This window comes from Magallana gigas, chromosome 6 (genome assembly GCF_963853765.1).
Source record: "Magallana gigas chromosome 6, xbMagGiga1.1, whole genome shotgun sequence".
Classification (NCBI taxonomy): Eukaryota; Metazoa; Mollusca; class Bivalvia; order Ostreida; family Ostreidae; genus Magallana; species Magallana gigas.
This window is the reverse complement of record NC_088858.1, coordinates 33,191,362-33,204,607: the sequence shown is the minus strand read 5'-3', so window position 1 is coordinate 33,204,607 and position 13,246 is coordinate 33,191,362. Positions and strand designations below refer to the sequence as shown.

Genomic DNA, 13,246 nt, shown 5'->3' with positions numbered 1-13,246 from the left:
TATTCTGTTTAAATGTGTTTCAGATTGAGTCCCTGAGCTTCAAATCAGCAGCCAGCTCATTCCGCTCCGTGAATGATGATGACGCCGAGTCCATGAAGTCAGCCATTAGTGCAACAGGATCCCCAATGTATGCAGGCAGTGTGAAAGTTTGAAAGCGTGTCAGCTTTTTCCAGACAAGACAAAATAAGCTGTCTGGCTTTTCCCCTTTCCTGATAATCAATGGCATTTATTTATGCAAATTGCATGCATTGTATGGTGCATCACAATGAAGAGTTGTCTTAGTAAATTGATTTATAACCTGCACACTGTTGATTGTGTTCTGCATTTGAATTAAGCATATTGATATAAAGATCCTTTGGTAGAAGAGACTTCTGCATAAATGGAAATATCTGCATAATCAAAAAAGATTTGGAATATCATACGTGTATGCAGTGCAACCATGTTCATTTTTATCAGTTTTCAATTTCCTAAATCTTATTTTTTGTTTGTGTCTTGCAGAGTGAATTTTGGTCTGTACAATGAAAATGATGTGCCAAATACCTTTGAGCTTGAAAAAGACAATATAGACTTGTACTCAAATAATGAATTCATCCGACACCTGACTTTCAAAATACAACAACTAGATATTGACATTTCTAAAGATGAACCCATGGGGCCCATTGAGAATGCAGAAGATCGTACAACCATTGACAATGTGAAGAAGTTTGTAGAAAGCTTTGGGGATGGAAACAAGGAGAGGAGTCTGGATGACGTTGAAAAGTTAGAAGAAGGCAACGGTGCTATATCAGAAATGGTGGTGTCAACTTCCACTCTTCTCGGGGAAGACTTTGAGGAGAGAAGCAGTGGAACTTCTGATCATGAAGACTTTACATGTGAATGTGATCTCAGTGATGTAGAGACTGAAGGCATGAGAGATAGGCTACACACATTGACTGCTGAAAATGTAGGTCAGCTGGAGTATGAAAAAGAGGCAAAGAATGAAAAGGAGGCTGGAAGCATAACGATTGCTCCTGAAACAGAGAAGACCTCTGTGTTAGCACAATCCATAAAAAATGGTACACTAGAAAATTAATATGAATGTTTTTTATGTGCATTACAGATTAAAAATGAAATCTAAAATGCCACTTGTCATTTAATATTAATATTAATTTATGTGTATTTTAGAATCTATACATTAAAGTTTTTTTGTATATTTTAGAATCTATGCTTGAAAGAGATTCCGAAGGCATGACCAGCTACGACTTAATCAGGTTTTTTTTTTCTTGCATTTTGATTTATCTTCTGATTGATTACTGAATGTGAGACACCACATTTAGATATTAATGATATTAATTGAAATTCATGTTTGAGGGAAAGTGTTAACATTACAGATTTAATCAATATCTATTTATGTTTTAATCAATTGGAATATATTGGCAACTGGGATGCATGATTTATCATGTTATTTAATTGTTATTTTGAAAACCCTGTAATAGTATCCAGAATATCAATAATTTTTTTCGTATTAAAACTTAAAAAGTACTTCAAATTTCAGTTTTGGGGTAATTTTTATTAAATGTATTTTCAAATGATTGCAATCTCCAGGAAGCTAGCATGTGAAAGCTTGTATGGCCTTGATCAAAGATATGTTTTATTCACCAAAATACTGTGGATATTTTTTATTTCACTTTGATTTCAAAAAGGCTCAAAATTTATACAATCATGTACAGAAGACAAAACACATCTTGGGGGTTAATTTGATCAATTCTTTTGATAGAATTAAAAGTGTTGCATTTCTTTTTAATTGCTTACAAATGCTTCTTATTTAAAGACCATTTGCAAATCCTTAACAATTTTAACACAAGGCGGATTTAATTGGTATTGAAAATATTTGTTGAAATTAGGTCTAAAATGTACAACAATGTGAAGCACAATAATTTTACAAGAATTGATTTTTTTTTAAATGGATAATCAGCTCAACATTTTGATGCATTTTTTATTATTTAGATATTTTTTATATGCATGCCCAAAAATCCAACTTTTATAGTGAACAGTTCACATTGTACTGTTTGATCCTTCTTTAGTGTTCATTTTGAGTCACTTGAGTCATTCACGTGACCTAATGCCATAATTCTCCATCCTTCATAGTGTTTTGTGCTTAATCAATTTTACAGTATTTACTTCTTCTTGAAAACTACAAGGCCAACTGCTACTATTTTTGGTTTAAAGCATCTCTGAGATAAGAAAAATCTTGATTGTGAAATTTATTACCTTACTCACTCTGGGGCCTAATGGACGCGGCCAATTATGCCCAAGAAAGCAAAATTTCAAAAAAAAATTTTACTTCCTTACCAGTGGAATAAAAAAATAGATGAAGCCCTCTACTTCAATTGTGGTCCCTGGGTTGAGGTTCAGGCCCTCAGGTGGAGCCAATATGGCAATATAGTGAAACTGTATTAAAAAGTCTTTTCTACTCCCACAGTACTGGGAAATGAACTAAATGCATGATCATGCTGTTTTCCCACAGAAGTTGGAAATAAACTAGATGCATGATTATAATGTTCATGAAGCCCTCTACCTAAATTGTGAAATTCATAGGCCATTGGTCAAGGGCTTAGGCCCTTTGGTTGGACCAATATGGCCATATAATGAGAATTTATTTAATCTTAGAAAATCTTCATTCCTGCTGTGGATCTGTTTCCACACCAGGCAGAGATAAACTGAGTGCATGGTTATGATGTCTATGAAGGCATCTACCTTATTTGTGAAATTCATGACTCCTGAGGTTACAGTTTTTGCCCTGAAGCTAGGGTATAGATAAATAAAGATTCCTTTGCAATAAAAACAGTAAATATCTCTCTATATGAATTTCAAATTCATATGTGTACATGTATTTTCAGGCTAAACATTGAAAACCTGATTCCTGTTGACTTTGACTCACCAGAACAGGAATCCACCCTTTTTCCTTCCAACCCAGACAATAATTCCCCAGATGCAGATAATTTGGCTTGTGGTAAGCCAATCTTACTGAACTAATTTCTGCAAAACCTGAATTTGAACCTTTGATTTTATTGACACAAGAAAGTAAAAAATGTCAATTATTATGGTTGAATATGAGATTCAATGATTTACTGTGTTATTTCACTAATTTTTCTTCTTGCAGGGTTTGGGATTTTACACATTATGACAAAGTATGCCAGTATCAAGCATGTGATATACTCTATTCTGATTGGTCGATCTGTAATCGTTGTGGGGACACCTGATTTGGAAGGAGAGGTCAAGAACATTGTTAATGCTCTGAAAATATTCCTAACCTCATATCACAGGTAAATATGTAAATACATACCAGCCAATAATAATTGTCATGTTTTAAGAAAGAAAAAAAGTGCAAGTTTCCCAAAATAGTTTACGCAAAGTTATAAGACAGTTATAATATAGAATGATGCAAGATATACAAAAATTCATGTACTTTTTAAAATTTATTTTAAATTTTTCATTTTTCTTTTTCACATGATTTTTACACTTATTTCATGACACTTTCTTTAAAAGTATCTTGTTTGTGTATTTTATGTCTTCAGTTTAGTTTGTATTGTCAGTATTATTTATGTTAAAATCAAAGTAATTAAATTAAAGGATATATTTTTCTTCGAACTTGAAAACCCCGATTACCAATCTAAGAGGTCAAAATTTGCATTTGCTCGGCATATATATACTCTATCAAGTACAGGCAAGAGATATATACAATGAATGTATGATAACTTGTGTTTTATTTCTATTTTTTAGGAATCACAAAAGTTTTATTCCATGGACCAAATGTCTACCCAGTTTATATAAGATGACAGACCTAAAATTAGTTGGAGTTTGTCGCCCTGAAAGGAAACCATTTGACAGGTTCATTCCATCAGCAATCAAGGTAAAGACCAGTATACATGCACGATCCAGGTAACATTTATTATTAAGTTTTAATGACTAAAAAAAATACGTTAGCTAAAAAATCACCAAAATAACACAACAATAAGTGTCCGAGGATAACATACTTCTGCTTTCTTACAAACATACATACACATTAATCATAGTTTTATTTTATTTTTTTCAGAAACTTTGCACTGTATTTGATGTTAAGAGAAGAGAGATTTTTTGTCCAGTTTATCAGGTAATATGAATGACAAGATAAATCTGTATAATTTTCCTGAAGCATAAACGATTGTTTTCTTTGTAGAAGTACACATTGAATCTAAAATTAATGTTTCTAAAATACATTAAAGTAAGATAGTTTTGTTTCTCATGCAGTGCATATGAAGTGACCTGCATTGGTTGGTTGGTTTGTGTTAATTAATAATCACGCGCATTTGATTCAAGATCTGTGCATGAATTTTTTCATCATCTGAAGGTTTATTTAATTCTCATTTTTTAAGATTATAATGTATTGCCGTTTGTTTTAGGGCTATTATCTGTCTCTATTAGACAACAGAGTCAGGAATTACAAAATGGAGGAAATGTTAACGACCTTGATAAAATCGTAAGTAACTCTGTTAGAGCTAGGTGTCTGAAAGATTGTAGTCATTGAATTTATGTCTTTGTTAGGTTTCTTAAAGTATCAAGATTTTAACCACATTCCAATAGCACAATTTAATTAAAAATTGCTATACAGATTAGTTCACCAAAAATTGAGCAACATATCTTCGTCCTCCACTCACTAAAGTTATATCAGAAATCACAGGTTCAATTGGAGCCAAGATTCTCTTTCATTTCATAATTATATAAGCATAGCATGTCCTTCAACGAGCAGAGTAAAGCGGTATGAAAGAATCTCCAATAATTTATTAACCGGGTTTTCCAACGGAAAAATCCGGTTATTAAAATGGTGAAAATGGCGGGCGGGCGGGCGGGCGGCTGCCAAAAGGGTACCCTCATTGTACGGATAACTCCTCCTACAGTTTTCAAGATAGGAAGTTGTTCTTTTGCAGATCAATTGTACATATATCAGAGGTGTGCATATTGCTAGGATTTTGATTTCTGATAATTTATTGAAAAAATACCAGCTTTTGAACGTAGTCATTTTTTGGCAAAATGTTGCATATAGGGTACCCTCATTGTACGGATAACTCCTCCTACAGTTCTCAAGATAGGAAGTTGTTCTTTTGCAGATCAATTGTACATATATCAGAGGTGTGCATATTGCTAGGATTTTGATTTCTGATAATTTATCGAGAAAATACCAGCTTTTGAACTTAGTCATTTTTTGGCAAAATATTGCATATAGGGTACCCTCATTGTAGGGATAACTCCTCCTACAGTTCTCAAGATAGGAAGTTGTTCTTTTGCAGATCCATTGTACATATATCAGAGGTGTGCATATTGCTAGGATTTTGATTTTCGATAATTTATCGAAAAAACACCAGCTTTTGAACGTAGTCATTTTTTGGCAAAATATTGCATATAGGGTACCCTCATTGTACGGATAACTCCTCCTACAGTTCTCAAGGTAGGAAGTTGTTCTTTTGCAGATCAATTGTACATATATCAAAGGTGTGCATATTGCTAGGAATTTGATTTCTGATATTTTATGAAAAAAATACCAGCTTTTGAACTTAGTCATTTTTTGGCAAAATATTGCATATAGGGTACCCTCATTGTAGGGATAACTCCTCCTACAGTTCTCAAGATAGGAAGTTGTTCTTTTGCAGATAATTTGTACATATATCAGAGGTGTGCATATTGCTAGGATTTTGATTTCCAATTATTTATGAAAAAAATACCAGCTTTTGAACTTAGTCATTTTTTGGCAAAATGTTGTATATACATGTAGGGTACTCCATTTCACTGGATGAGGGTTGACATGGACTATGGATACAGTTTACATAAAAGAAAACCCGGTTTGCTGTCATATTAACAGCTTTTCACTGTTAACAGTATTTTGAAAAAACTAAAATTAAAAATTATACACTGTAAAATGACTACTAAATTGATTATCTTTATACTTGCTTATTACGGATAAAATGGTTGTTCTTTTACTTTTATTAGGGTTCCTTTCATTTTTGAATATCTCTTGTTTGCATTAATTTAAATAACTTTGCATAACTATGATCTCTGAACAAACAGACAATAAGAAGACCAAAGTTTAATAATAAGATTCAATGCACATATCGTTGCTTAAATCAGTTAATTTATTGAATAAATCGATATCCGTTGTTCACTGTGAAGACCAATCTTGTTTGTTTAATCTAGTATATTCTATAAATAATTACGTGTCAAGTATTCCTCTATCAGCACTTAAATCTTAACAGCTAGACTAAAGGATGAGTGATGTTTGAAACTATATCCTAGGAAACTATGAGTTTAGTTTTACGGTGAAGGTCTGTTTTCCCCTAGTGTCCTTTTTGTTAAAATTAATTAAGGTGGAGTAAAACACCTGGAAAAAGTAATCCAAATGAATTATTCAAACAATGAATTATAATTATTTGATTATGAAAGATATAATGGTAAATAAACTGTACATATGTCAAATAAGCGAAAAAATGTCGTTTGGGGATAAAAAATGAATTTATAAAAAATCAATTCAGTATAAAATCTTCAGCGGAATTCTAACTCGGGATGTACGGATCTCAAGCCCGACACCTTATCCACTCGGCTATGGAGTTGTCATCGATAAAATCCTTTAATATATCGAAATGTTGTTTCGATCAGTGGTGTTATTCCACCTTAACTGAGGGGTTTTCTTTACAGTATGAAATCATGTCCTAGCTAAACATATAGGTGTATCTGGATCCCTTTCCCTTCATCCCCTCCCGCATCATCAAGTGCAAATAGGTAGGATTACCAGAAGCTTTCTTTGTTTATTGTTTCAACTTAAAAAAAAGACAAATTGAAAGCTTAATCAGACTGATCTGCGCAGGGTTTTGCTGGTGTTTCCTTTTTATTTATTGACTCCTTTTCAACCCCTTCCCCCAGATTTTGAATTGCAAATGGATACATATCTTCTCCAAATACATCGTTTGTGTAAACATGCCGATTCTTCTACACTTTTTACAGGATAATGGTGGAGATATCCTCCAAGGCTTTCATTTACTTCCATTCCTTCTGTATTGGTCCTGCTGGAGTGGGAAGACAGTAAGTTTATCTATTGGATTGCTTGATATATGAATGCTGTAAATGTGGGAATATCTACGTGAGGGGTCTATTTCTGTTAATATTTTAAGAGAAGGTGATCATGTTAAAAATCAACCACAAACCATGCTATTTTCGTTGATATGAAACAGGGTTGAATCTTTTAGAAAAAAAAATGTGAATAGGCATTCTTAGTAGTATTATTATACTTTCATGTTAAATACTTAAATTTGATGGGTTTAGACTCAGTTCTAATCCTTTCTATCACCCTCAGTGCAACATAAAGATTGTTACTTGCGCGTAAATTATGCGCGTACGGTTTGCCGTGGAATTCAGTCATTCCTTAGACCAAAAAAAGGTCGGTTATGCGTTTTTTAACATTTAGACATTCAGTATAATATAATGTTTGGGAGGGTCACAGTTGAAATTGACATCCCCGAGAAAACCATTGTCAACCGACGCGATATTTACACCCCTCGAAAACCTTTGTCTAATTCCGCTTCGCGTCGGTTGACAATATTGTACTGTCGATGGGTAACTGTTCGTAGTTGCTCTTTCTGCAGGGGATCCTATGAATACCACTATGTCACATTTAACATCCCATTAACTGTTTACTGGTATATGTATATGTACCAACAAAAACTATTGTTCTGACAAGAAATATCACTAAGTAAACATATAAACATCTCTTATATTTCTGTAGGCTGTCGGATCACTACAATATATACTTTTCCTTTTGAAAAAATCAATCATATCATATGACAAATTATTTTTGAAACGTACTTTGTGATTTTTCATTTATTTATCAAGTTACCGGGTTTTTTGGGGGATTTTTTGCAAAAGTATCAATGCAGTTATTTTGTTTGTATTTTTATATTATTTAAAAATTATCATCCAAAATGTTTTAATATATCAGAAAGGAGAAAATGCTAAAAATATCTTCAAGGAGTTGTTGTTGGATTAAATAAAGAAATATTTTCAGGGACTACAAATTCCTTCAACAGCAGAGCTCTTCGTTCCAAAGAAGGGTGTCAAATTTCATGGCCAAAATTGGTGTCCATGATTCGGATGCTCACATCATTGAGGTAATGATGCAGAGAATTTTGATTCAAAATGACTTTTTTTTTTAGATCTTTACTTTAATCCTCAAATACTGTGGTACATGTCATATATAATTTACTTTTCTCATACAAAATTCATAATTAAAACCTGGGCCCATTTGAGTAGAAGCTATTGAATACAAAATTTATAAAGTGTTTGGAGTTAGCTTCAGTCGGTATGTTTTACTTTTGGATTTTAGTCTCTAGAGATCATTAAAAATTAAAGGTATATTTGAAAATCTACTTAGTGCATGATTAGTAATTCGTGCAATGTAATGGTTGTGAAATACATAGATAATAAAACCCTTCTACCCAGACGACGAGAGATGTAGAAAAATGAATTTTTCAAAATGTTTAAAAAAGTGAAACCTAATTATGAGCTCGTTTTCTTTGTTTAGCTACCACTTTCATAAACTAACATGCTCTGGCAATATTTGTTTAGAAAAATCCCAAACATTCAGAAAATAAAACTAATTTCGCTAATGGGTTCATATTCAAATGCCAAACATTGATTGTCGCACTAAGTAAATTTGCCTTTGTCAGATAACAAGCGTACATATGTATCAATGTCTGTCCCCTCGCATTGATTTTACAGTTTTTATGCGAGACTATCAAACAACAGCTCATTCAGGACCACTTTCAAACCAGAGCCAGTGTGTCACGTAAGTTGATGATCGGTCATCCTAGTATTTTATTGGAACAGACTGAATGTAACTCTTGGCATTTTGTACAAACTTTCCGATTAACTTTCTTGATATGATACGAATGGCTCCTCTTCGAAAATTCAACCTGTTTGCCGATCAATGCTAACGGTTCAAATTCTCTACAAGATTTATGGAGCGAAAAAGTTTTTAAAAAATTTCATTAAATAATTCTCTGTTAAAGTAATTTGACTTGATTATCAGTGGATTAATTTGACTGACCTATAATGCAATAGTTTGATAAACACGTCCTACAATAAAATATGAAGCGATGTCTTGTTCTTCTTTCAGACATGCCGGAAAGACCACTAGCTACTCATAATGACCTTTGTTGCCAAATGATGAAATGTTGACAAGCGATGTCGCTTTAAGAAGTGCAATACTTGATTTTTATTCACAACATTTGCTCTTTTCAAACGTTTTTAACATTCTATCATCTTTCGTCCACAAATTAAAGTTCCACACAAATATGTAGAATCTGGAGGAGACTTTGTCGAAAATTAAAACTATTTTTTTCAACTTATTCGGTAAAAGGAAATTTTTCAGATATATCATATCATATTCAGCTCCTCTAAAATAAAATTTCTTGTAACATACATGACAACTTCTTTCAAAAATGTAAAGTTATGGGGAACAACATTGAGTCTTAACACGTATTTAGTTTAGGCTTGTCCTTAATTCCAGAAGTGAAATGATATCGTGATATTTGTGTTCCGTCAGAAGCAATTTTACTTATTTATCTTGTCACATGAAACAGAAATTAAAACTGTTTTATTAAAGGTGATCTATTTTTATTTGTTATTTCAGTGGTTTCATGATTTGGAGGTTGGGTATTTATTGATGCTGTGCCTGCATGCTGTATACCCTTACTTTTTAGAGAGCTATAAACAATGAGATGTAGACAAATTTTACAATTCTCCATCGTCATTAAAATATCTTGTCTTAAAATATGAAAACACCTAGCCCAACTATAAACAAAAATTAATAAATTGACCAATAATACAGTTCAACACATGTAATTACATGTAATAGGATTTACATGTAGTTAGTTTTTTTAAAAGGGGGTGTTTTGTTAAGTATGTTACGAATATAGTATTAAATTTAGAACAATTAAAATACCAATAAGTACATTAAATTGAAGCACAAGAAAAGAAATGAGAAGAACCCTTATTGCTCATTATCCGTGAATCGCAATATTTACACATGCAATAAATTTATTTTTATAGATCTATCAGAACTACAATATGATCACATGTCTATCATGATTGTTAACTAATTTGTATAAACAGTAGGTAACAAATTAAATGCAGAGCATACTAGACATAGTGTTGATAGCTTTTAAGCTAGTTGACAGATACTAAATAATTTTTGAAAAGAAAAAAGTTGTTACCGCCATAAAGTAGTACAAAGCAGCATTGACGCAATTCCGTTTCATTTTTGGTGGAAATAATGGATGATATACCCCAAATAAACACCAAGTGCAGGAAGGCATAAATACTCGATAAAATGCAATTTCTTGAACCACCCGCTGTGAAAAAGGACGTGTTTCTTAATCAGCAATTTGTTTGCGATAGCAATTTTTTTTAATATTGATATTGGACAAACGATTGATAGCTATACAGAATCAGCGAAGCAGACCAAGGTGGTGTACATTTTGACGCAATTTCAGAAAATCTTACAAGAGAAATTCAGTAAAATCAATAGAAAGCATTCTTCATCGCAGCATGCTCGGGTAGATTTCCAAGAAGATTGAAATCTCTACATCGATATTGGTGTCTTTTATGAGCATTGCGAAGGTTCCTCACAATATGTTGGGGGTTTTTTTAATTCGGAAATTGGCTTCAAATACTATGTATAAACTAGATGGAAGACATTCTTGATTTGATTTTTTCCTTTAATTTTTTAAAAAGAATTTATAAGTATGAATTGCGCATAAAAGACGTTAAATGCCATGTGAATTAAACAACAAAGTGGTAAAAAGCCCATGCCGTTTTGTTTAACGTTATGCTGAGGTTTTTTTTAAATCTCTTGTGATGAAATAATATAATAATATTTAGTTTTATTTTTTATGAATTATGAAAAATATCTAGAGAAAATAATGCGTAAAAATATTTTAAAAGATTACACAAAGCTAATATTTGAACCAAGTTTGAAAGGTAACCTACTGACACATTTAATTTTTGTGCAAAATATATGTCGTGTAGCGCAAAATGTTGTTAGCGTAATACGTTGTCACAATTCAGTTTTACATAACAAAAGCAGTTGTTTAAGGAAAAAAACAAGCATTGTTTTTAACGTAATAGTTTTGTACTTTAATGTTAGTTGTGTTTAAAAACAAGATTTAAGGCGTTCTGTCCCTTGGCTGAGACATTAAAGTATTAGATTCTAATTGATGTGGGTGTTAATGACAAATGTTTCCAACCATTTTTCCAAACAGTTTATTGGACTAGCGAAAATCTTGATATTTAATTGAAAATTGAATCACTGGCACAGCTCGCTAGTTCAGAGAAATAATCTAGATTTGTATGTTTAACAATAAATCAAACTTTATTTGCTAATTTGACAAATATTAATATTATTATTTACTATTAATTGTATAACTGGTAAATAATTAGTAATAACTGTAATCTTTACCCCTAAAAGTATCTGATAAGTATACTGACTAAGTTCTGAAATTATAAACTGGTTATATAGAACAGTGTATTAAGTATTTTGTGGCGAGGTAAGATATCTACTTTTCGCCGTATAAGAATTTAACAATACTGTATTCATTGAATGAGGTGATTTGATCAAAAAGGGAAGTCTGCTGTAAAAACACACGTTGCTCATATGCAATAACGTCTTCAATGGTATAATTATACATTTTGTGGGAATCGGAAGCAACGTCATGACGATCTCGGTAAAGTGGTATATCCCGATAACGCGGTAATTAAATTTTCAACCCATACACATTCAATTTATTTTCCATCTTTAAAGAGGCTGAATGGTCAATAAAGTAACCATCAGATTTATCTGAAATTGTAGCAGATGATTTCTTAAGCTATAAAGTTTTATTTAGAAAGAAATATTCATATATTTTGCCTTTTAGACTTTTGATTTTCCCCTATATTTTTATATAGTAATAGCTCTTTTTCATAAGGAGATCAATACAGTCTTAAAGTTGCCACGGCCATCGAAACTTCTTAAAACACTATTAAATATTTAAAATGTATTAAAGTAAACTTCAAGTATGAACCGAAATTAACGGGATATTCACTTTGAGCAGAGTTTCAAGCAGAGCAGATAAAATTCTCATGTAAAATTTGTATTTTTTTATTTTACCTCCATCATTATATTGTCATTTTATCAACAGTAATTTAATTTATTAGTACATGTGTCACCAAAATCGGTTCCTGAGAGTTTTTTGGGAGAAAGGAGGAATACGTAATGGTTATTTGATACTAAAAATATCAATCATATCAAGCATATCTCCATTTTTATTAGAATTGTTGTTGATGTCACATATCCCGATATCTTTCCCTTAAACGTCATTCCAATACCCTTCAAACAAACACATCTGAGAACACAACAATGACAATTACCTCTGCAAATTAATAGTCCACAGTATAATAGTTATAGATATTAAAGTAAGATTCACATTAGTCATTACACTATCCTTTATCAATGAAAACTAATTTCGTCTCATGAAGTCCAACTCTTACAAGCAAGCCTCTTTATAATGGATGTTTTGTTTTCATTATGCATGTATCTTATATTGGTGTATTACGAATAATGGCATTTTTTGAATTATCTCGTCAGGGATGAATGCATTGGATAAAACGTATTTTCATCTTAAGCAAGGAGTCTTTTCTGGGTTTCAACTTGTCAAAAGTAAATTTGATTAAATGTTCATTAAATCAAAATGAAAGGTAATTAAAATATCATATTTGTCTTTCCCTTTAACTATCATACAACTTGGCATAGAAATAGTAATCAAAGTTAAGAATCTAACAAGAACTATATTTTTGGCGGAACATTGGCTTTGGAAAATATCATTTTTTATTTTTTTTTTTGCAATTCAGAATGACTGTAGATTCCTTAGTCTATTCAGCAATTTAAAACAATAACATTAATGTTCGATTTTTTCAATTTGATTATGTGTACTAATGATAAGATACTTGGGCAGAATATTTTTCTAAAATATTATTTACCTATCAAATTATATTTTATTAGCTTTTTTAAATACATAGGTGTGATAAAATTACTAAAATCGAATTTTCTCTCTAATCAATATATTAGCATTTCTTTCAAGTCATATCTTTATATAAGGTCTTCATAATATGTAAAAATAAAAATATATATATATATATATATATATAT

The 13,246-nt window shown here is 31.7% G+C and overlaps 1 protein-coding gene across 3 annotated transcripts in view; it reads left to right on the top strand.

Annotated features, from left to right (window-relative positions):
* LOC105323825 (guanine nucleotide exchange protein smcr8a) overlaps positions 1-9,671 on the top strand; it is a 30,856-nt gene extending 21,185 nt beyond the window's left edge. For 2 of the 3 annotated variants that reach the window (XM_011422910.4, XM_066087107.1), the window contains exons 15-26: positions 24-127; positions 499-1,055; positions 1,199-1,250; positions 2,880-2,992; positions 3,143-3,305; positions 3,763-3,892; positions 4,076-4,132; positions 4,422-4,498; positions 7,012-7,089; positions 8,069-8,171; positions 8,782-8,848; positions 9,179-9,671. In XM_011422910.4, coding sequence (XP_011421212.3) covers positions 24-127; positions 499-1,055; positions 1,199-1,250; positions 2,880-2,992; positions 3,143-3,305; positions 3,763-3,892; positions 4,076-4,132; positions 4,422-4,498; positions 7,012-7,089; positions 8,069-8,171; positions 8,782-8,848; positions 9,179-9,240 — 1,563 coding nt within the window. In that variant the 3' untranslated portion in view covers positions 9,241-9,671. Of the gene's footprint in view, positions 1-23; positions 128-498; positions 1,056-1,198; positions 1,251-2,879; positions 2,993-3,142; positions 3,306-3,762; positions 3,893-4,075; positions 4,133-4,421; positions 4,499-6,705; positions 6,790-7,011; positions 7,090-8,068; positions 8,172-8,781; positions 8,849-9,178 lie in introns of those variants that run through there. The other variant, XR_010714565.1, reaches the window with a different exon arrangement.
* The last annotated feature ends 3,575 nt before the right edge of the window (positions 9,672-13,246 follow it).